Source organism: Heterodontus francisci, chromosome 13, assembly GCF_036365525.1.
Source record: "Heterodontus francisci isolate sHetFra1 chromosome 13, sHetFra1.hap1, whole genome shotgun sequence".
NCBI classification, from domain to species: domain Eukaryota; kingdom Metazoa; phylum Chordata; class Chondrichthyes; order Heterodontiformes; family Heterodontidae; genus Heterodontus; species Heterodontus francisci.
The window spans coordinates 114,796,566-114,821,496 of record NC_090383.1 but is presented as its reverse complement, the minus strand read 5'-3'; the positions used below and the strand labels follow the sequence as shown (position 1 = coordinate 114,821,496).

The 24,931-nt window shown below is 44.1% G+C and overlaps 1 protein-coding gene across 1 annotated transcript; it reads left to right on the top strand.

Moving 5' to 3' along the window:
• The first annotated feature begins 1,185 nt into the window (after window positions 1–1,185).
• On the top strand, window positions 1,186–21,197 carry perp (p53 apoptosis effector related to pmp22). Its single transcript, XM_068045505.1, has 3 exons — window positions 1,186–1,571; window positions 17,172–17,309; window positions 20,222–21,197. The coding sequence occupies exons 1-3, from the start codon at window positions 1,376–1,378 to the stop codon at window positions 20,428–20,430; spliced, it is 543 nt and encodes a 180-aa protein (XP_067901606.1). The 5' UTR covers window positions 1,186–1,375; the 3' UTR covers window positions 20,431–21,197.
• Window positions 21,198–24,931: the final 3,734 nt, after the last annotated feature.

The following is a 24,931-nucleotide window of genomic DNA, read 5'->3' as shown; positions in this document are numbered from 1 at the left end:
CTGACCGGGGGGAAGCAAGAGGGCTACCAGCTCAGCCACAGCTAATGCTACATATATTTACTGTGTCTGCCTGCAATGAATTTGGCCTAACCATCAGCCCCAAGAAAACGAACATCATGGGGCAGGACGTCAGAAATGCTCCATCCATCAATATTGGCGACCACGCTCTGGAAGTGGTTCAAGAGTTCACCTACCTAGGCTCAACTATCACCAGTAACCTGTCTCTAGATGCAGAAATCAACAAGCGCATGGGTAAGGCTTCCACTGCTATGTCCAGACTGGCCAAGAGAGTGTGGGAAAATGGCGCACTGACACGGAACACAAAAGTCCGAGTGTATCAGGCCTGTGTCCTCAGTACCTTGCTCTACGGCAGCGAGGCCTGGACAACGTATGTCAGCCAAGAGCGACGTCTCAATTCACTCCATCTTCGCTGCCTTTGGAGAATACTTGGCATCAGGTGGCAGGACTATATCTCCAACACAGAAGTCCTTGAAGCGGCCAACACCCCCAGCTTATACACACTACTGAGTCAGCGGCGCTTGAGATGGCTTGGTCATGTGAGCCACATGGAAGATGGCAGGATCCCCAAAGACACATTGTACAGCGAGCTCGCCACTGGTATCAGACCCACCGGCCGTCCATGTCTCCGCTATAAAGACGTCTGCAAACGCGACATGAAATCGTGTGACATTGATCACAAGTCGTGGGAGTCAGTTGCCAGCATTCGCCAGAGCTGGCGGGCAGCCAGAAAGACAGGGCTAAATTGTGGCGAGTCGAAGAGACTTAGTAGTTGGCAGGAAAAAAGAGAGGCGCAAGGGGAGAGCCAACTGTGCAACAGCCCCGACAAACAAATTTCTCTGCAGCACCTGTGGAAGAGCCTGTCACTCCAGAATTGGCCTTTATAGCCACTCCAGGCGCTGCTCCACAAACTACTGACCACCTCCAGGCGCGTATCCATTGTCTCTCGAGATAAGGAGGCCCAAAAGAATATGTAAAACTATATATGAAGTGGTTTAAGTGACTCGAGGCAACATTTGGCCGTGCAAGAGACTGCATTGAATCAACATATTGATCAAGAACAGACTTTGGAAAGTTTGTGCTCAGAAAGGGTTAACAAAAAGTGGCTGTTGCTGTAACCCGATGCTGGATGAATGGGTAATGTCTTTAAACAGTGGTGTTGCCCCTCCCAGTAGCTCGACAGGTTTCGGGTGTGGGCTGAGAGAGTCTGAGCCAAAGGCAGTGAACACACAGCTCTGCTCTCACACTACACTTGCGGAGAGGAACTGGTTGTCGGTCTGGGATTCCGAGGCTGTTAAGTTTTTTTTTTGTTCTGTTTGTTGGACCGGTGTTTGATTCCACCTTCCCCCCCTTAGCCATGTTTAAGTGCGGGCTCGCCTTCCCTCGCTGCCGCTGGATCCTACCTCTGCTGCTGTTGCTGGCCATCATCTTCGACATCATCGCCCTGGCTGCCAGCTCCGGCTGGGTGGACTCCAAGTATCACTATGCTTCCCTGTGGGAGCAGTACCGGGGCAGGGATCCCAACTGGCGATCCAGCTCCCTCATGGAATACGGTAAGGGGTGGGACTGGGGAGGGAGAGCAGAGAGAAAAAGCGCAAAGGGAGGAGAGAAAGAAAAGGGAGTGAGAAACAAGAAAGGTAATGAGAAAGACACAGGAAAGGGGGCTTGAGGAAAATAGAGGAGAAAGGGAGCGAGGAAAAGAAAGAGAAAGAAGGGAGAGAATAAACAGGGAAGATGGAAAGATATGGGAGGAGAAAAGGGAATGGGAAAATGGGCCGAAGGGCCTGTTTCTGTGCTGTAAAACGCTTTGACTCTAAAAACAAAGGGAGGAACAGAGAGAAAAGGCATGAGAAAAAGAATGGGAAAATAGAGAACACAAAGGGAGAGGAAAATAAGACTGAGCTGAAAGGAAATGTGAAAATAGTCAAGATCAAAACATAAAGGGAATGAAAAAAGAGGCAGAAAAGGCAAGAAACAAAGAATATGTGGGTGGGAGAAGGTGGTGAATGAGAAAGAGAGAAGCAGTGAGAATGTTAGCAAAACAGGAAAAAGAGTGAGAAACTGAATCAGCCCAGAGGGGAAAAAGTGAAAGAAAAACTGAGTGAGACAGAAGACGGTGACTGAGAAAAGCAGGAAGAGGGGGAGAGAAAACTAAGAAAAGCAGATGAAGAGAGTATGTCAAAGATGGATGAAAGATTGAGAGAGAGAGAGAATCGTGAGACAGTGAGATAAACAGAATCTGAGAAAGAAGACAAACTCGGGGGGAAAAAGTGATGAAGCTAGACAAAGTGAGGCAGAAATAATGGGAAACAAAGATTTGGTACATGAAAGAAAGCACATGAGATAAAATGAGAGGGAGAAACAGATCGAATGAGTGAGAACTAAAACGAAAATGAACAGAAAGAGTGAAGGTGGGCGGAAAGGAAGAAACAGCAGACCAGACATGGTGTGAAAAAACAGGGAAAGAGAGGGAGAGAAAAATGGGAGAAAACAAAAAGAAAAGGGTGGGAACAAACATAAATAATTTATATAGCTGAAAGGGAACATGTAAAAGTGACTTTATAATGCCAAGTTTTATTGTCATTGTGGAAGTAGAATGATTCTGTGTTGCTGTCTTAATTTTTCAACTGTGTCATTTATGTAACAATTCAGCTGCTGTCAGTGCATATATGGGCAATTGGCTGCCTGTGGGCCCAATTTAACCCATTCAAAACCCATTCACTTACACACAGTTAAAGTCAGGTCCATATATGTTTATATAATTCATGTTTAGACCCATGTTACGGTTCCCCCTGGTGATAGGGTGTTTATATTATGGAGTGGAATTATAGAGGATCGAGCTCCCGCCATTGGCTGGACAGCTATAACGTAAAACCCTTCGAGAAGCTAGAAAAAGTGCTTTAGTGAACAGTAAGAGGTACAGAGATCTGGTGAGGAGTTTGAATGTCGAGATGGGAGGTTATGGGGGTCTTTCGGAGGGGAAGGAGCAGCTGAAGTGGGTTTGGGCGAGGATTAGAGAGGGCAGGAGAGATGGAAGGATACACCCAGAAGTGTGTGGGGAGGTAGAAGATTACTGGGATAAGATGGGATGAAAGCATTGGACAAATTTGAAAAAGAGGATCGTGAAGTCTGTTAGCTAAGGTACTGAGAACCAGTGGATCTTGACAACAACATCAACAACTTATATTTATATAGCACCTTTAACGTAATAAAACATCCCAAGGCCCTTTACAGGGAGTTATACAATAATATTTGACACTGAGTCACATTAGGAGATACCAGGTCAAATGAGCAAGAGCTTGGTCATAGAGGCAGGTTTTAAGGAGTGTCTTAAGGGAGGAGAGAGAGGTAGAGAGATTTAGAGAGGGAATCGCAGAGCTTCGGGCCAAGGCAGCTGAAAGCACAGGCGCCAGTGGTTGAGCAATTACAGATATATATGATTTCAGAGATAGGGAGGGGCGAGGCAGTGGAGTCAACAGGGAGGAGGGTGAAAGGAAAGAGGGAGAAAAAGGAGCTAGCGACACGGGAAAGTGAAAATTAAACAAGGAGATAAAGAGAGGAAACGAGAAGAAAAAATGTATTAGGTAAAAGTACAATAAAAAGATAAGGTAAATTATCCAGTAAGTGGGATCCATCCCAAGGGACTAAATGAAGTCAGTGCAAGTTATTCCCAGTTCACTTGGGTCACGTTTAGAACACTGGGCAGTTCTGAGAACTCTCACTTTGCAAGGAAAGAGAGAAGGAGAATCTGGCAGTGGCAGATGAAGAAAGAGTAGAAGTCGGGAGGGAGGGAGGGAGTGCATCATGAAAGACAAAAATGAAATGAAACAGTGAGAAGAAAGGGGGAGCAATGGTAGATGGGTTGTTACTTGTGGGCCCAGGAACCAGATACAAAAATGTGGTGCATTTTGATTTTGGGCAATAGAATTTTAAGTTATTGTCACAGCTGGAAAAATAATTTTTTTATTGACTTTTTAAAAAAAAACCTATACATTTGAAAGAAGTTGCCTACTCAAACTTCGGAGGTGGTGAAAGGTGCTATATGAATGCAAGTTCTTTCTCACCTTTCAGCTCAATTTCTGATTTATGTGCATTTGCTGTTCTCTGCACCTGTGAGGGAAGTGACCGTGCGAAACTGTATCCAGTGCGCAACTTGTCTGTTGTATAGAAGTTTACTTTTTTATTTGCGAAATTGCAATTCTAGTAAAGTACTTGACAAAGAAGAACAGCAACGTCATAGAGAATGATCCAGCACAGAAGGAGGCCATTCAGCCCATCTTGCCTATGCCATTCTTTCTTAACAATATTCATCAATTCTTCCCCTGACTCCATTGGTCATCAACACTGCCTGATAAATGGTGTTGTGTTCTACAGACCGACAGGGTCGTCCTCTATGCTTCTTTTTGGCCCGGATTTAATTGTAGTGTTAGCTAACCTCAGGGTAGAGATGATAAATATTTGCTTCTGACTAATGTAGCAGGAACATTTAAATGACGTGCGTGTTTAGTGTGAAAGCTTGGTGGGTGGACTGAAAGGATCTCCTCAAAGGTGGCATCCCATTGGTAACGAGTCGAAGTGGCTAATTCATCATGAGTGAGTCTGGACAGTCACTGCCGGACCTTCTGGAGGTGCTGTCTTTCAGATGGTACTTCACTATCATCCCCTCTGAAAGACAGCACCTCCAGAAGTGCAGCACTCCCTCATTACTGCACCAAAACTTCAGCATAAATGATGTGGAGTTTGAACCCACAGACCTTCTGACTCAAGGCAAGAGTGCTCCCCACTGAGCCCAATCCAACAGACTGAAGTTCCCTGTTGGAGCAACTGTCTAAATGGATCTCATTTAAACCTGCTTTTTCTGCCTTGTAGCACTAACCACCACATTGGATCCACTGTGTTGGTGATTGCACGATACTAGTTAAAATTTTCATGTTATGTTCAGTTGGTAAAAGGGCCCTCATCAATACATTTAAGGAACCTAAAAAATGGTCCCATGCAAACAGGGGGCCCAAAAAAGGGCGTGAAGCACACCAATTTCTTTTGCAATGTCCCCTTTAAATCTGACACTCCGGTCTATTTCAACATGGCTCCTAAAATACAAGTTTGGCATTTTTCCAAACAAAAATCACTCCCTGGTTAAATTCTTTACTTTGAGGGCCGTGTTCTTTTGGAAACGTCACAAAGTTGGTTTTGAATTCCTGTCTGCCTAAACATTCTCGTTCAATCGGTTCATTTGAATTTTTTGTTTAACAATCACAATTCTGGTACCCTCAGACATGAAACACAAAAAGTTAGCATGCAGGTACAGCAAGCAATTAGGAAGGCAACTGGAATGTTGGCTTTGATTACAAGGGGATGAAGTATAAAAGTAGGGAAGTCTCACTATACCTGTACCGGGTGTTGGTGAGACCACACCTAGAGCACTGCATACAGTTTTGATCTCCTTATTTAAGAAGGAATATTTTTGCATTAGTGGCAGTTTAGAGAAGGTTCACTAGGTTGATTCCTGGGATGAAAGGATTGTCTTATGAGGAGAAGTTGAATGAGTTGGGCCTATACTCCATTGGAGTTTAGACGAATGAGAGGTGTTCTTATTGAAAGATGTAAGATTCTGAGGGGGCTTGACCAGGGTAGATGTTGAGAGGATGTTTCCCCTCATTGGGGAATGGCACAGTTTAAAAAGTCGAGAGGTTAGAAATCTCTTACAAGATTGTAATCATTCTAAGATTCATTTCCCTTACTGCTACAGGAACAGATGTGACAGAAGTTCAGTTGTGAATCTACTTTATTGAGACAAAGTCAGAACAAATTTATTAAGTCTTATGCAAACTAAAGCAATAAACACGAGCATCAAGTTACAGTCTGACACGAGCTATATACTTCCTGTATTAGTCCTGGACGGGGAGTGCACATCTTCACTTGCAGCTTTTGGTCTTGGTTCTTTTCTTTTCTCTTTGTCTTCTTGTCTCTGGTTCTCCCCACCCTACCAGACCTGATTGGGAGGGTCACTTTTATCCTGGTTCTTATCCAATTAACCCCTCCCAGTGCCCAGTCTTGCTCATCCCTGTGGTGATTCACTGGAACAGAAGGACACGTACCCTATTATGACTTCTTCATTCATCTTCTCGGTATCAGTACATTTCTTCAGTGGCTTATCCCTAGCAGCCCCTGAATATCCTGTGTTTTCAGCTTACACATGCAGTTAAAAGTTTTTGCAAGGTCTTTTGTCTGACTCACATGGTTTGATCAATGTCAATAATCTTACACAGCGAATGGCCTGTTTCTATGTAAATTCTATTTAAAACTAGGATAAGGCAATAATGAGATTTGTGATGGATGGGAAGAAGGACCTTGGTGTGTGCAAGTCACTGAAGGTCACAGTACAAGACGATAAGGCCATATAAAGGCAAATGAAACCTTTAATTGCATATCTACAACAACCTGCATTTCTATAGCGCCTTTAATGTAGTGAAAGATCCCAAGGCGATTCACAGGACTGTAGTCAGGCAAAGATTGACACCAAGCCAAAGCAGGAGATATTAAGACAGATAGCAGGCATCTGAAGGTAAAGAATACAAAAGCAAGGAGGTAACATTGAGTTTGTAGAAGCCTCTTAGTGTGACCATAGTATGGTGTATAGCTTTGGGTATTTTTTACAGGAAGGATATAAAGCAATTGGAAAAGTGGCGAAGTGGCCTCTTTCTGTGCCTTAAACTTTTCTAAGCGAAGCATAGAATTGCTAGGACATTGGCAGGAGTGAGGATTTATTGCTAGAAAGAGAAACATTAGAAGTTAGGGTATTTTTTTCATTTAAGCTGAGAAAGTTAAAGGCTGACTTGATGGGGAGCTTTACAACAAAAGGATTGTGATAGGGTAAATAATGACTGATTCCACTAGTTGGTGAGATGGTACAAATTTAAGATAATCACAACAATTAATGGGGAAATTAGAAAACTATCCTTACATTGGTTAGAATGTGGAATTCTGTGGCCAGAAATTGTTGTTGCTAAAACCTCTTCCCCCTTTACCCCGCTTTCCTCCTTTAAAACACTCCTTAAAACTTATCTCTTTGACCAAGCTATTGTTCACCACTCCTAATAGCTCTTTAGAGGCTTGGTGTCAAGTTTTGTTTGATACCCTCCTGTGAAGCACCTTGGGATGGTTTACTATGTTAAAGGCGCTATAGAAATGCAAGTTGTTGTTGAACCAAAGCATGCAAATAAATTATTGTAAAATAAATCATATACTTGCTTGAAAATGAATATAAAACACTGTCACGAGTGAGCAGGAGAGTGGAATCTGACCAGATATTGTGCAGGAAAGCACAATGCGGGCATCACAGACCAGGTGGCTGTTTCTCTGCTGTTATATCGCTGATTCTCTCTTTCAATAATGGGATTAATATAGAATAAAAAACTGAAAGGAGATTACTGCCCTCGTGAGAGGATATAAGTGGTGTGACAAAGATCATTCTGGGTATGGAGAACTTAAACTCTCAGGAAAGGCTTGTTTTCTTTTAGAAAATGGAGACTTCGCTGTGACCTAATTGACATTTTCAACATTGTGAAAGAATTGATAATACTAGCAAGACAAATTAAAGACTTGTATCTAGTTATTTGGTAGTACAGAACTTGAGTATTGCTGAAAACAGAAACATTTTGTCGAAGCTTTTTGTCTTGCACTCATCAAGACAATTTGCAAGAATACCAATGTACGGGAAGCAACAAATTTATACTGTTTGAGAAGAGAGTGCTAATTGGTTTGCAAGTGGACTCTGATTGGTAGAGACACTGCCATGGCGAATGCAACAGTTTACAGTGACTGACAGTTAACTGCCAAGCTACGTTTGAAATTTAAACCAGGCAGCTTGACTCTGATTGGTCAAGGCATTGCCCTGAGGAATGAACCAGCAAATGGCAGGCACTTATTTTGTTTAGCTGAAACAGGTGCAATGTGTGTACGTGTTCTTTCTGTCTGCAAAGAACAGGGCCTGGAAGCTACATATCTTAATGCACAAGGACAGCCATTCGCTGGTTCATTCCTCAGGACAATGCCTTGACTAGAGTGAAGCTAACTGGTTTAAATTTCAAATGTAGCTTGGCAGTTAACTGTCAGTCACCGTAAACTGGTGCATTAGAATCGTAGGAAGTTTAAGGCACAGAAAGAGGTCACTTGGCCCATCGTGTCTGTGCCAGCCAAAAAACGATCCACCTATTCTAATCCCACCTTCCAGCATTTGGTCCGTAGCCCTGCAGATTATGTCACTTGAGGTGCATATCCAGTCTCCTTTTGAATGAGTTGAGGGTTTCTGCCTCAACTACCCTTTCAGGCAGTGAGTTCCAGATCCCCACCACCCTCTGGGTGAAAAAGCTGTTCCTCATCTTCCCTCTAATTTTTCTACCAATCACTTAAAATCTATGCCCCCTCGTCACTGACCTCTCTGCTAAGGTGAATAGACCCTTCACCTCCACTCTATCCAGGCCCCTCAAAATTTTGTACATTTCAATCAGATCTCCCTTCAGCCTTCTCTGTTGCAAGGAGAACAGCCCCAGCCTATCCAGTCTTTCCTTTATAGCTGCATTTTTCCAGTCCTGGCATTCACCATGGCAATGCCTCCACCAATCAGAGTCCACTTGTCAACCAATCAGCACTCTTTTCTCATATAGTTTAAATTTGTTGCTTCCGTTACGTTGGTGTCCTTATGAATTGTCCCGAAGAAGGGTCACTGACCCGAAACGTTAACTCTGCTTCTCTTTCCACAGATGCTGCCAGACCTGCTGAGCGGTTCCAGCCTTTCTTGTTTTTATTTTATATTATATCCTCCTAGTCATTGCAAGCCATGCCATATGGGATTTGCATATTGCGATCCTTGAACAAACAGAACTTGCATTTATATAGCACCTTTCATGACCTCAGGATGTCCCTAAGTGCTTTTCAGCCAATTAAGTACTTTTGAAGTGTAGTCGCTGCTGTAATGTAGGAAATTACAATAATCTGCATTGTAAACTGTCAACTAGGCCAGTCAGCTAGTGTTTACAGAATCTAGAATTTGACTTATTTGGTCACTGTAACTTAGAGGGTTATGACACTTGTCGTGTTCCCATCTTGAACAAATTGCTTGTTACATTGACAAAGATGTTTTAAGAGATATTGTCAGGGTAAAGTGTCAGTCTCCTGTTCCCACCAATTCAGATAACGTCGATATAAGCTAATGGCTGACTCAACGCGACCTACAATACCTGCAATTGCAACGAGTAAATCTCCCCCACCTATCCCTCTCTCAATAACCTAAGTTAGAACTTGATCCAGCTATCTACTAATGCATGGAATGTGCTTCCAGATAAAACTATCAATTAAGAAATTAATGGCTACTGCATTTGGGGAAGGGGGAACATAGATGGCTGAACTAAGATGGGCTGAATGGCCTTCCTCCTCAATCATCTTGTGAACCTGTTTTGTACATGTGGGTATACACACAAGAACATAAAGGGAGATAAATGGATAGTTTTCCAAGCTTTTACTAACAGTGCTGTCTTGACCCTGTGTGAAATAAACTTACATTTCTATAGCACCTTTCACAACCTTACATCCCTGAGCTCTTTACAGCCAATGACACAGTTTTTTGTAACATAGTACCTGTTGTAATGGAGGAAACACGGCAGCCAGTTTGTGCACAGCCAGGTCGTGCAAACAGCAATGTGATAGCGACCAGGTAATCTCTTTGTAGCAATGTTAGATCAGGGATAAAGATTGACAGGTTACCGGTTGAGAACCTGAAATACTATACAAATAGGTTAGCTCAGTTCAGGTTACTCACATGGACTCCCAAGTACTGACTCAGGCTGCAGCCTCAGTATAACTACCATACATAAGGCTGGAAACCAACCAACGGTTGCACGTTTAGAGTAATCTGGTGAATTTTGGAGACGGTCCTTTACCATGGTCTAAGGTCCACGTGAGTCAGACTGAAATCTGATTCCAGGTTCTGTTTTGCTGTTGTGTTTACAGTGCAAACTGTCCTCGCTGGGTTGTGCCTCTTTTATCATTTGTTCTGTAGCTTTATGTTAATAATTTGCCCCTTTTTTTAAACTTCTAAATACTACTGGATATTTACTACAATAGAGTAAAATATCAGTGTTTGCACACTCCTAAAAACAATCTTTTTTTAATATGAAAGGTTAAGTCTCGGGCTGGGGGATTAGACCTTTCCCGAAGTTTATAACTAGACCACGGCAGTCAGGTTGGAATGGGCTTAATGAGGGAATAGTGGAGTTAGGGATTGAGATCTGATGTGACCTTATCAGTAAGTAACATCAGAAAGTGAGGAAATACTGAAAACTCCATTTTAAATAGCGGGGCTATGGGCAAGGAGCTGAGGGGCTGCTGGGACCAATCGGGTAGCTCTTTCAAAGAGCTGGCACAGGTGCGATGGGCCAAATGCCCTCCATCTGTGTGTGGGGATTCCACGGACAAGGCAACCAGCATGTTCAGTTTCTATTTGAGAAAGTTCTCGATCAGCTGACAAGCTAGAAGTTGGGTAAATGGGACCTCTCGTCCCTCAGTCACTGGTTCTATGCGATTGTTTCTAACACTGGCTTAGTAACAGAACCCTATTAACACAGACGCATGCCATCTTGTCCCCCTTGGGAGGGGGTGGGGAGGACGGGAGAGGCAGCAGAAGAGGAGGTAGGAGGAAATATTCAGGGAATGTATATCCGCCACTGAGCAAACATTCATATCAGGTGTCGGCTGAGAGAAGCGAAGAAACGCGGGGTGTAGGAATTTGATCCTGGCTGACCCCTGAGCAGGCAGGCTTTGGGAATTATCAACTTCTGTCAACTAACCAAAGCCAGAGCAGGCAGTGTGCAGTTCCACCTTGTTTTCATGCCTGGCCTTTCCTGTTTGTAGAAGTTTGCCAACTGATTTTCTACATTTACTGTTGAGTTAATATAACTTTAGGGTACTGAGTTATTTTTTTTCCCCCTCCATTTTGCACCACTGAAAGCACCCCATCTTGTTGGGTTCCAATTCCATAGGAGCCACCCCTCTCCTTAAGCAGTCTTATTGCAGGAAATAGTCCCACAGAATGACAGGAGACGTTATTTGCCTGGAGTCCAGTCACTGTTGTTATGTGGGAAATGAGTCTCTCCTCGCTTTGCAGACACCCTATAGTCACCCTACAGGCCCCATTACTGTCTCTTGCATAAAATGGGTCTCTGTTGCCATGGTTTCTATGGCTCATTTTAGCAACAGACCTTCTTTCGTTTGACCTATTTAAAGGAGAGAGTCGCCATTTTTGTTTTACAATCTGCTACAATTTAATTGCACAATTTCTTGAAGTGCTTTCAGCGAGGATCTTTTGATTGTTTAGAAATCAGGTTTGTCCAATAAAAGGGCTTCTGTCTCTATAAGAGGTCATGTCTCTCAGATCTAGGACTTGCAGGGAGTGGAAGTAATTTGGTGGGAACGTTTTTCCTGCCAGAAAATCACTTTTCCCAATTAAATTCAGTTACACCCACACTCATCACAACAAGCCTCAAATATAATCACAATCAATGACTCCCAACTGTCACACTCCACATGTTCCATTATCTTGGCTACGTTCTTTATCTCAATATTTACATGCTCTATGCAGTCCTCTCCAATTACCTGACTCCATTTCTTTTATACAATTACTTGAAATGAATCTGTTTTAAATCCTTGCATTCAACCTCTTGCAGATTAGCCCCTACCTGACCTATATTAAACACGGGAAAATCATGGGCAGGGAAAAGTCTGTTGGTCTATCAAACTAGCCCCTCGTGCATAATGACTCCATGAGTCCCCTTCCATTCCATCTACCTCATCTCGGCCTCTCAGTATATCTTTCTATTCCCTTTTCTCTCATGTATTTATCTAGTTTCCTTTTGAAAGCATCTGACGTGTTCATCTTCACCATTTCCCATGGAGGTGAGTTCCAAATCCTAACACTCACTGAGTAAAGATATTTCTCCTTATTTCCCTACTGGATTTATTAGTAACTAGCTTGTGTTTTGGATTCGCCCACATACTCTCTGCATATCTACCCTGTCCCCTATCGCTGAGCTGGGACTCAGTTGGTAACACTTTTGCCTCTGAGTCAGAAGGTTGTGGATTCAAGTCCCACTCCAGGACAAGAACATTGAAATCTAGACTGACTCTCCAGCGCAGTACTGAGGGAGTGCTGCACTGCTGGATGTACCACCTTTCAGATGAGACCTTAAACAGAGCCCCCGTCTGCCCCCTCAGGTAGACGTAAAAGTTCCCATGAAACGATTTCAAAGAAGAGCAGGGGAGTTCTCCCCGGTGTCCTGGGCCAATATTTATTCTTCAATCATCATCTCAAAAAACGAGTATCTGGTCATGATCACCTTGCTGTTTGTGGGAGCTTGCTGTGTGCAAATTGTCTACCGCGTGACTACGCTTCAAAAGTACATCATTGCCCGTAAAGCGCTTTGGGATGACCTGTGGTTGTGAAAGGTGCTACATAAATGCAAGTATTTTTCAACCCATTCATAATTTGAAAGACCTCTTTCAGGTCTCCTGTAAGCCTTCTCTAAGGATCCAATACCTGTGGCAGAGACACTGCTTCTCTGTGAGGGAGGTGTCTTGTGTATGTGAGGAGTGACTTGCAGTTTTGTCATTGGGTGGCAGTAGAGGAGACAATGGTTGCATTATTTGCTGTTTCAATGGGTGTCTCTGTGAGGGAATTTCCAGGGAGATGCAGCTGCTGTAATTTGAGCCATTTCACATTCTTTTAATCTTATGAGACACCTTGCTTTGTGACAACGCCCTTTTAAGTCTGTGCAATCAGTACTGATCATGAGAGATCATCTTGCACGGTGAACACCTTCTCCCAGCTTTTACAAACAATATTTTACAGTCACTCAGCAGGTCTGGCAGCATCTGTGGAAAGAGAAGCAGAGTTAACGTTTCGGGTCAGTGACCCTTCTTCGGAAGGGTTCCGAAGAAGGGTCACTGACCCGAAAGGTTAACTCTGCTTCTCTTTCCACAGATGCTGCCAGACCTGCTGAGTGATTCCAGCATTTCTTGTTTTTGTTTCAGATTTCCAGCATCCGCAGTATTTTGCTTTTATTATAATATTTTACAGTCCCTGTGTAAACTTATTTGCATTTGTATAGCACCTTTCAAAATCTCAGGATATCCCAAAGTGTTTTACAGTCAATGAAGTACTTTTCTTGGGAGTCATTGGTGTAGGAAATGCAGCAGCTAATCTGCGCACAGCAAGGTGCCATAAACAACAATGTGATAATTGCATCTCATTGTTCTATCAAAATGAATCAGTTCACACTTTTCTGCATTAAATTTCATCTGCCACTTGTCTGCCCATTTCCCCAGTCTGTCTATGTCCTCTTGAAGTCCATCACTATCCTCCTCACAGTCCACAATACTTTAAAGTCATAGAGTTATACAGCACAGACTTCTAAATTTAATGTCATCTGCAAATGTTGAAATTGTGCCCGTACAAGCAAGTCTAGATCATTAATACAGATCAAAGAGAGCAATGCTGACTGCTAAGGAACCCCGCTTTATACCAACCTCCAGTCCGAAAAATAAACATTCACCACCACTCTCTGTTTCCTGTCACTCAGCCAACTTCATATCCATGAAGCTACTGTCCCGTTTATTCCATGGGCTCTGACTTTGCTGACAAGCCTGTTCTGTGGCACTTTAGCAAATAACTTTTGGAAGTCTATGTACACCACATCAACCACATTACCCTCATCAACCCTCTTTGTTAGCTCATCAAAAAACTCAAACAACTTATTTAAGCACGAGTGATAATGATCGGATATTATGTTTTATTGGTGTTGATTGAGGGATAAATATTGGCCAGGACACTGGAGAGATCTCCCCTGCTCTTCTGTGTAATAGCACCATAGGATCTCTTAACTTCTCCTGAGAGGGTAGGGAGGGCCTCGGTTCAAAGTCTCATCTGAATGATAGCATCTCCAACAGTGCAGCACTCCCTCAGCACTGCACTGGAAGTGTCATCCTAAAGGATGTTCTTGAGTCTTTGGAGTGGGTCTTGTATCCATGACTGTCTAATTCAGAGGCGAGAGCCTTACCCATTGAGCCATGGCTGACACCTAACCATGCAGGACATTATTACCTAGAACATGGCCTGGGGTCATTGCCAGCCTGTGTCTGTTTGGCTGTTCCTCTCAGAAACCCTGCTACACAGGTCTTGGTCTTTGTTCATGACCTACCCAACCATGGGATGTCTTGCAGTATCCCCACTTTCTCTCTCACTGCTTAATGAGAGAAGAGGGATGAGGAAAGGGGCCTGTCCGTTGGGGGAAGGGCCTGGCCTCCACTTTGTAGCTCTATTCAAAGAAGAGCAGGGGAGTTCCTACTTTACGACAATGACAGCATGTCGTCCTGCGGTGATGAAAGGTGTTATAAAAATGCAAGTTCTTGTTGTGACCAAGGTGTGCCAGTAATTCCAACAGCATAAGAATCAGTGGACAGAACAGAGGAGTAGACGGTTCGGGGGCACTAGGCTTGGGTTTTAAAAGAAGGAAGGTTTTAGGAGGTGCCAGGAGGAATTAAGGAGTTCCAGAATTTTGGGGTTGTGGGAATGAATGGGAGACGGTGCATTGAATGTGGATTCCAACACAGCAAGGAAGGAAAGGGGAAAGATCACAGTACTATTGATAACTATGTAACTGATACCACGGTAATGTGACATGGCTGAGTACAAATGAGGAAACATGACCTGGGAGCACCGTCTGTCCGTCTCTCTGTGATGCTCTGACTATCGTGACTGTCTGGAATGTTCCACCATCCACTGAGCAGTTGGCCAGAGGATTGCCGTCCCGCTGCATGTGGGGAGCTATTGAGTTACCAGACCACTTTTTTTTATTTTGAATGGTCATTTATTTCAAAACGTGGGCAGGCTCTGTCAGAGCTGCAAAATATCTGTTTGAGAGACAGTGTGGGGCCTTTCGTTTGGAAGCAATGCTATTTTCTGAAGTGATGGTCTGCTTCCCTATGACTCACTTTCTCAAAGAAAGTATAAACCTCCCATTCCTTAAAACAGCTGTTTCTTTTCCCTTGGGTGAGACGTTAAACCAGGACCCCGTCTGCCCTCTCAGGTAGATATAAAAGACTCTAAGACCCTATTTGAATAAAAGTAGGGGAGTTCTCCCTGCTGTCCTGGCCCATCATTTATCCTTCAGCTTAAGCAGATTATCTGCATTATTACATTGCAGTTTGTGGGATCTTGCTGTGCGCAGATTGCTGCAGTTCCTACATAACAAAAAATCATAGAATTGTAGAATGGTTACAGCACAGGAGGGGGGCCATTCGGCCCGTCATGTCCGTGCCGGCTCTCTGCAAGAGTTACTCACCTAGTCCCACTCCCCTGCCTTTTCCCCATTTCCCTGCAATTTTTTTCTTTTCACTTAATTATTCAGTTTTCTTTTGAAGGCCATGGTTGAATCTGCCTCCACCACACTCTCAGGCCGTGCATTCCAGATCCTAACCACTCGCTGCATAAAAAGGTTTTTCCTCATGTTGCTTTTGGTTCTTTTGCCATTCACCTTAAATCGGTGCCCTCTGGTTCTTGACCTTTCGCCAGTGGGAACAGTTTCTCTCTATCTACTCTGTCGAGACCCCTCATGATTTTGAACACCTCTATTAAATCTCCTCTTGACCTTCTCTCCCCTGAAGAGAACAGCCCCAACTTCGCCAATCTTTCCATGTAACTGAAGTTTCTCATCCCGGGAACCATTCTTGTGAATATTTTCTCCACCCTCTCCAATGCCTTCACATCCTTCCTAAAGTGTGGCGCCCAGAATTGGACACAATACTCCAGTTGAGGTCGAACCAGTGTTTTATAAATGTTCGTCATAACTTCCAACCTGTTTCATATCTTCTAATATGGCTCAGTGTCTAATTTTGTTTGATTACACTCCTGTGAAGTGCCTTGAAATGTTCTTCTAGGATAGAGGTGCTAATGTAAATGCGAGTTGTTGTGCATTACAAAATAAGCTATGGTGGTATAGTTGAGCCCCTTTTGCTGATCCCAGATCGAAGAACGGTTGAAAGAAAACCCTGTAGTTGGTTTAGAGAAGCTACAAGTGGTGCTCACACTCAATCCTCCCACAAGAATGATCCCTGCGCAGTCTTTTCTGTTCTTTTCAGTGTTTGGATTTATTTCATTTATTGGTGTTAAAATACTATTGGAAAAGTCTTCCAAAAGGCGTTTGATAAAGTGCCACTTAACAACAGACTCATTAGCAAAGTTGAATCCCAAGGAACAAAAGGCACAGTAGCAGCATGGATAAGAAGTTGGCTGAGTGACAGGAAACCGAGAATAGTGGTGAGCGGTTGTTTTTTGGAATGGAGGCAAGTATATAGCAGGTCGGGAATCAGAGGCCACTGATTTAAGGCGACATGCAAAACCTTTTTACGCAGCGAGTGGTTAGGATCTGGAATGCACAGCCTGAGAGTGTGGTGGAGGCAGGTTCAATCGTGGCTTTCAAAAGGGAATTAGATAATTACCTGAAAAGAAAACATTTGCAGGGAAATGGGGAAAAGGCAGGGCAGTGGGAGTAGGTGAGTTGCTGTTAGAGAGCTGGCACAGACACGATGGGCTGAATGGCCTCCTTTTGTGCTGTAATCATTCTATGAAGTCATGTTTAAGCCAATGCACCTTAATGCTGTGGTGCTTTCCTCTGAAGGCACCGGCTCGTGCTGGGTTATGGCTCCAAATGTCACCCCTGGTACTCCACATAAATGAGCATTATTCGTATGCATGCCTGGGCACAAGCTATTCAACTGTGGTGGCATCACACACACACACCAATTCCATCCACACCCCTCCCCCCCCCCCCCCCCCCTCCACTGGCATGCAGTTTCCACCTGGGCAAGGTCACAAAACATGTGATCGAGGTGGCGATGCCCAGGAGGTTTTCTCCCAGTTCTGTTTCTTAACTGCTAACTTCATACATTGTAACTGTGACCCCCTGGTATTGTGAGCCAAGTTGAATCATTTGCCTGGGTTATCATTCCCGGCTCCCTTTTATCATTTTGAGATTCTGAGTTAATAATTTCTCTCTTCTCTTTTAATTGTGTCTTTTAACTGAGTTAATAATTTCTCTTTTAAGGTTGGGCAAAAGCTTCAGCTGCTCTGTTGATCATCGGCTGTATCTTGTTGATTATCTGTTTTATTCTGTCCTTCCTGGCTCTTTGCAAAGAACAAGTGGGCCTGCTGAGGGTGATTGGTCTCATCCTCTTCATTGCTGGTAAGAGTTTATTTTAATATCTGTACAATAATTGCCTCATTCCCTCCATCTCCAAGATCTTGTCTGTATTCCCATCGGACCAGTGCATAAGATGCTGTTTTTCTCACCCTTCTTTCCCCAGGGAATTCTCATTTCTGTAGTTCTGGGAAAAGAAATAGGAGCAGGATTTGGCCATATAGGGCCTCACGCTTGCTCCGCTATCCAATGTTCTACATCAGCTCCACCTTCCCATCCTCTTCCCCGTTTCCTTTGGTGTGCAAAAATCTATCGATCTCAGTCTTGAATATACTCAACGACTGAGCCTCCTTAGTTCTCTGAGAATTCCAACGATTCACAACCCTTTGAGTGAAGACATTTCTCATCTCAGTCCCAGAGAAATGGAGACCGATTTCACCCAGTCTCCTTCCCATTTTTGCATTGCCCTGAGATTGCTGTGGCTTCCATGAAGGATTCTCCTTCGACTGCACGTTCCAAACCCACAACCTCTACCACCTAGAAGGACAAGGGCAGCAGGTGCATGGGAACACCATCACCTGCAAGTTCCCCTCCAAGCCACACACCATCCTGACTTGGAACTATATCGCCGTTCCTTCACTGTCGCTGGGTCAAAATCCTGGAACTCCCTTCCTAACAGCACTGTGGGTGTATCTACCCCACATGGACTGCAGCGGTTCAAGAATGCGGCTTGCCACCACCTTCTCGAGGGCAATTAGGAATGGGCAATAAATGTTGGTTTTGCCAGCGACAGCCCACACCCAATCAAGAATGTTTTTTAAAAAATCTGCAGAAGGTATCCAATGAGAAGTGAGGAGGTTTTCGCTGAGAGTTTCCAGCGTGATAAAGCCTTGGGAGCAAAGGCTGACTCGTGTCTTAAAATTGCAGTGCTGAGGAATGCACTTCATTGCCTGGGCATAGAGGAGCCAGGAAAATCATCGCTAATGTCCTTGCAAGTATGTATCCGGAGTGCTGCACTCTGGTTTGGGCACTTTGCCTCAAGAAGTCTTCACTGGCCTAGGAGGGGGAAAATTTTGATTTTGCAGTTGACTGCAAGTGGGCTGTGTGGTTCCTATTCCAGTTAAATAATTGAATAATATTCTCCTGATAAACCAGAATTATGTTTCCAAGCACCCTCAAGCCAGGAGGTTTATACATCCTATGAACTGACTGTGCACAGGAGTCAGTCAGGAAATCCTGAAGAGGAGGATAACTATTTTTAAGTGAAGGAAAAAAATTTAAACTTAAGTATTTTTAGAGTCCTTGTTAAACAGACCTAGGAATTCCTAGACGAGAAAATACCAAGTTCCATCAAGCTCACCTTCTACTTTGCTGGTAGACTTATAATACAACAATAATCGAGTTGGTGTCTAATCATAACAATCAGTCTCTATCAGTTAGTCTCAAACAGACCCAGACATGAGATGAGGATAGTCCCAGTGATGGAGAGTTTTGGGAACCATCGGTTTAAATCACCTGTTCCTCCCCAGCCTCACTTACCGCATCATTCTCAAATTACTCCTATATTGTATCCCTAAATATTACTTTCTGAAAGAAATCTATCTAATTTACATTTGAATGAATCCAGACTAACTGCTTCCACCTAGCAAACCTATTCCATAGATTGACCACTCACTCAGTGATGGTGGGTCTCCGCAGATTAGTTTTATTAATGTCTCTCAGCAGTGCCCGAAACGCCCTTCATATCCAATGAACGAGTTTGTTTGTCACTGTTAATGTGTGGCCAAGCATGGCAGCGATTCTGCGCACAGTAAGCCCCCATAGACAAAGCAGTGAGCAGAATGACCAGCAAGTTACTGGCAGCATTGGTCAAAGGGGGAACTCCAGTTAGGAGACAGAGGGAAACCCGCTTTCTCTTAGCTGGGGACCCAACATCCACCCCATGTTACCTATAGTGATATCCAGCAAGTTCCAATTAACACTGGGGATTTTTGTCTAATGCCCAGAGCTATGGGTGCCTGATGGTTCATTGTATGTTTAAGCTTTCCAGCCTGCCAAGAAGCAGTGTTAATGAGTAAAAGTCTTGCTCATTAAGAAAATAGGTATTAAGGACATAAGAAATAGGAGTAGACGTAGGCCATACGGCCTGCTCCGTCATTCAATAAGATCCGGGCTGATCTACCTCAACACCACTTACACCACTCCCCCCCACCTCCCCACCTCCAGATAACTCCCCATATTCCTTAATTCCCTTAGTGTCCAAAAATCTATCAATCCCAGTCATCATCTGAGCAAGCACAGCCTTCTGGGGTAGAGAATTCCAAAGATTCACAACCCTCTAAGTGAAGAAATTTCTTCTCTTCTCAATCCAAAATGGCTGACCCCCAATCCGGAGACTTATCGATTTAACTGATTAGTGACAAGAAGAATCAGTTGCCACAACTTGAACGTCTGTGGAACTTGATCCTTGATTTTAAATCCGAGTGGAATTCTAATTTCCCACTCTTGAGAATGCAATGCCATCAGCAGCAGAATGGGAGAGTCAAATCTGTTGATTAATCTGGCTGTAAGCATGGATAGGTGGGCCCTCACTCACTCCTTTGCATAGAGTTAAAATTGGGCCCCATATCTCTGATTGGCAATGCATTGGTTCCCTTTCTTCTGCCTGAAAATCCCTCAGTCCCACTCCCTCAGTGCTTTTTGCAAGTTGGCACTTTTGCCTCTGACCTGTGCTCTTTGCCGCTTGGTTCTGTGGTTGGCATAACCGTGGGGTCAAAGTGCAGAGTTCAGTGACACCGGCATTCCTGTTCTCCCCAGTCGCCATTTTAAATATTGGTCTTTTAGTGCATTGTGGGAAAGGGCTCAACGCCAAAGTTTCCTCCAGTTGAATCCGCCCATATGCTTGTGAGTGAATTTTTGTCCAAGTGACGAGGTGCTCTACTTCTTCCTCTCTGCAGTCCTATTCCAGTTCATCGCACTCATTGTTTACCCAGTCAAGTTCACCGAGACCCTGATCCAAAATGGCAACTACGAGTACAGCTGGAGCTACGGCTTTGGATGGGGAGCGACAATCCTAATGATTGGCTGCGGGGTATTCTTCTGCTGTCTTCCCAAGTACGAGGACGAACTCTACGGTCAAGCCAAGCCCATTTACATTTACGGATGAGCCTCTGGACCCCACCCCACACCCCCGCCAATCTGTGAAGATTTGGCTCCAACAAACTTTGCTTGACTCTGGTGCCCTGCGCACATGTACATTTGTAGTTTCAAAATGCAAGAGGAAGAGTGTGTTCCTTTTTTAAGTACATGCATGTTTTATTATACACAAGTACTGGACCTGGCTAAGCTCTTGTTTTATGTTGAAGTAGTTTTTCAAAGGTTTGGCTTTAAATAGACTTGCGGGTAATGGGGAGAAAACCGTAACATTGCAATTTAATTGCGGGGCGTGGATTTAGACTGCAGCAGACACGGCATCATCATCAAAAGCACCATCTGAATCTAAAGATTAAAATTACAACTCTTTTCTCTTCCCTCACTGGCTTCTACTCCTTTTAATAATATAGATTATGGTCTGGATTCGGAGGCGACGAGTGCTGGTAATTGCAGGTAGCAGGAAACATTGGAATGATGTTGATTGTGGGGCTCCAAGAGACTAGTGTGATGTCTTCAGGACAGATTGGGATAAACTGGGAATTAATTCCAGTTGGGAGAGTACAGTTGATTTTTTTTTTTGTGAAAGGACCGTACTATATATAGGGTGATGAGTGCTGCTGTTCAGTTAAGTTCCTTTTATATTTTTATCTTGTACCAAAAACATCTATTGCTCATTCAGTTTGGAAGAAAAAGTTTCTGTCCTTAAAGTGACACTACAAAATAATAATTAGTATTGGGAAGTTTCGAATTTGACCATTTTATTAAACAGTGCACAGTCCACTCGTGTCTCCGAATTATTTCCACTCCGAAGCATGATACTGGGGTTGTTCTCAGAGCAGAGAAGGGCAAGGGGGAAATTTAATAGCGGTGTTCAAAATTTTGAAGGGTTTTGATAGGGTTAGATAGAGAGAAACTGTTTCCACTGATGGGTGGGTCAATAACCAAAGGACACAGATCTAAGTTAATTGGTAAACGTACCAGAGGGGAGATAGTTTTTTTTTAAACCCAGCGAGTTGTTGTGATCTGGAACGCGCTGCCTGAAAAGGCGGTGGAAGCAGATTCAATAGTAACTCTCAAAAAGGAATTGGATAAATACTTGAAGAGGGGAAATTAGCAGGGCTATGGGGAAAGAGCAGGGGTGAAATGGGATAATTGGATAGCTCTTTCAAAGAGCAGGCACAGGGGTGATGGGCTGAATGGCCTCCTGCTGTGTGGTATGTTTCTATGATTCTTCACGTTACACATTGTCACAGCTTTTCCAAGGGCTCTGGTTCTGCTCCAGGTTGCTTGAGGCACTTGTAGACACAAGGTTACAAGGATGAAGCTGCTTTGAAGTGTGAGGGGTTTTGAAAAGGTAAACAGGCAAAAAAAAATTATCTGCACTGGTCAGTGAGTCGGGAACTAGAGGACATTTCTTTATGCAGAGAGTTGTTAGGACATAGAAAGAGTCATGGAAGTAGAATCTCTAATAGTTTTGAAAATGTAAAGGGATATGGGAATAGGGAAGAGGGATGGTTGTTCCTGGACAGTTCTTCAGAGAGTTGGCCCAGGTAGGGTGGACTTCCTGAGCTGTTAAACCTTATGATTTTACATTTAAGTGTTAGCTTGGCTCTGTAGTATAACTCGTCTCTGAGTCAGGAGGTTGGGAATCTCAAATTCATTTAAGAAAGAGCAAATTTGCATTTGTGTAGCGCCTTTCACCATCTGAGGACATCCCAAAGCACTTTACAGCCAATGAAGCAAAGTCACTGCTGTCAATGTAAGTAAGAAGTTCCACAACCAATTTACACACAGCAAGATCCCACAGACAGCAATGTGATAATGACCAGGTACTCTACCAGTGACTTGGCCAAGACAGCACCCCTATTCTTCAAGAATAGTGCCATGAGATCTTTTATATCCACCTGAAGCCTCAGTTTAATGTCTCATAGCATAGCACTCCCTCAGTACAGCACTGGGTGTGTCAGCCTAGATCCTGTGCTCAAGTCTCTAGAACAGGATTTGAACCCACACCCTTTGTGACTCAGAACTAATAATGCTACACACTGTGCTAAAGCTGACCTAAGTAGTAATTAGAGCTGACAAGCCCGTCACAACAAGTGAGAGAGTTTGAGTTTTGCTCACCCAGCAGCTATCAAACAACTAAACGTTTCTGCCTTTGTTTCCAAGAGCAAAAAAAAAAGTAAACTGAGTTGGACTCCCGCAGCAGGCGAGCAGCGACAGGCAGTGATGACCAACTCTGGGCGTAACCCGCCCTGGACTGTGAAATGCATCAGCTGAAACTGCTTCATACTGGAAAGCTGTGTCCCTGCCACCGTGCTTGAATTATTGATGTAGCAGAATGTCACCTCCGTTCCCATTCGTGCTCTCGAGCAATGGATACATTCCGAGATCCATGTGCTTGTGTCTCTGACAATTCAGGACGGCAGGGTGAAAATTAGACAGTTGCACAAAGCGGGCAATATTGAATGGGTGCCCTGTTATACTGTCCACCTGATACACATATTGAATCTATAGATTCGATACTACCCATTTTGTGCCACCTCCCAAGTTGAATTTCCACTCCCATCTCTCTTGTATTCTTTGGCTTCCAGCTTTACCTCCTGCTCTCCTGAAGGTGCTGACTCTTTGCAGGGGGTTCAGTTCAACAGTCAAGCACTGTCACTTTGCACGTGCGCTCCAGGCGCTGGGTTTCCACTCGGCAATTCAACCACATAGGGCATCATAAACAAGCCCGATCCTGCCTTTATTCTGAACACTGGATGCCAATCAGGCATAGGAATTTTTTTTTCCTGCTTCCTAACCTAACGGTGTCGAACCACGGCCACTCTGACTTAAGATCAGCACCTAGCAGGAATCCAACCAGGACCCTTCCTGTTCTTCATGGCTTGGTATTCTTTCTTCTTCTTAGGCAGTACCTCGGGAACAAAGATGACTTTCTTTCACTCCAGGGTTGTGGGTCCTTGGGTGGCTGGTCCAATTCTGGATCTGCACCCCCCACACCGCGCACCCCCCCCCCCCCCCCACCCCCCACTCTGCTACAGGTGGGGCAGGTGATGTTTGGTGAGCTGAGCGAATGGGATGCTCAAAATTCCGAACATTCCTTCCACTGTTTGCACTTGGTCACTGCCTGGGCATGTCGACGTTGTTCAAACTGGCTGGCACCTTCGCGGATGCTAGGAATTCTTTACGTTTCTGCTGATGAAGCTATAAAGCTCTGTTACAGAAATAAATGAAAAAATTGCAGCTCATTGATTATTGTCATCTATTTTTAACTCCCACTCCCCTCCTCCCGGCCCCCTTTCTGCTAGAAGCTCTGTGTCTGGGGTGTGGTGGGGCGGTTCAGTATTTACTGTATTTGCTGTATAAATATAGCTGGCTGTTCACGGACCCGTCCTCCCACCTCGAAAGACTCTCCCAGGTATCAGATTACAGCCATGTGTCCTGTGTCGGTACTGGGATCAACGGACTGCAGTGACATTGATACATGTCACGACAACAAAGTGGAGAGTCCAACTTGAAAGGACTGTAAAGGATGTCGGGGTTAGTACAAAGCAGTCAGCTCGGCATTAAGGAATAGCTGGTGGGGAGCACTCTGCTGGAATCGAGGGGACGGGTTCAGTCTCAGTACTGAGTTAATCAATTTCAGCTACAGTACTCTGGAGAGTGTCGCAACTGACCTCAGTGCTGCCGGTTTAAGGAGGGAAAATACCATCAGGATCTCTAGTTCTGAATGCTGAATCCTGAATGCTGTCTAACAACTTCTATATATGTGGCGCCTTTAACATAAAGCCCCAAGGTGCTTCACAGGCAAAAGAAATTGACACTGGGCCACATAAGGAGATGTTAGGACAGGTGACCAGAAACTTGGTCAAAGAGATAGGTTTGAAGGAGCATCTTAAAGGAGGAGAGAGTGATGGAGAGGTTTAAGGAGGGAATTCCAGAGCTTAGGACCCAGGCAGCTGAAGGCACGGCCGCCAATGGTGGAGCAGTTAAAATGGGTGATGTACAAGAGGCCAGAATTTAAGGATCGCTGCGGTGAAGTTTGCACCTGTTCACGGGATAAGATGCTAAACCTGGGCTCCACCTGAATGCCGGATGCAAAAGATCCCATGGTGCTATTTGTGGGATCTTGCTGTGTGCAAATTGGGTGCTGCTAATCCACACACCAAGAGTGACTACACTTTCACATGAAGTGCTTTTGAATTTCCTGTGAGTTGTGACAAGATTTTATATAATCACTCTTCCTTTCTCGTGCTGGCCTTATCTTAGTGGTAGCACCCTCAATTCTAAGCCAAAAGGTCATTGGTTCAGTCAGCGATGCCACCTTTTGGGTGAGACATTGAATTGTCACCTGACCTCTCAGTGGACGTAAAAGATCCCATGGTATTTTTGAAGAGGAGCAGGAGAGATCTCCAGGTGTCCTGACCAATATTTATCCCTCAACCAACATCACTAAAAACAGGTGATCTGGTGATTTAGTTCTTTGTGGGATCTTGCTGTGTGCAAATCAA

Excerpts from the sequence above, each read along its gene's own strand:
- perp (XM_068045505.1), top strand. The coding sequence starts at position 1,376 with ATGTTTAAGTGCGGGCTCGCCTTCCCTCGCTGCCGCTGGATCCTACCT. Across the intron at positions 1,572-17,171 it reads CAGCTCCCTCATGGAATACG|GTTGGGCAAAAGCTTCAGCT; the intron begins GTAAGGGGTGGG and ends TTCTCTTTTAAG. Across the intron at positions 17,310-20,221 it reads TCTCATCCTCTTCATTGCTG|TCCTATTCCAGTTCATCGCA; the intron begins GTAAGAGTTTAT and ends TCCTCTCTGCAG.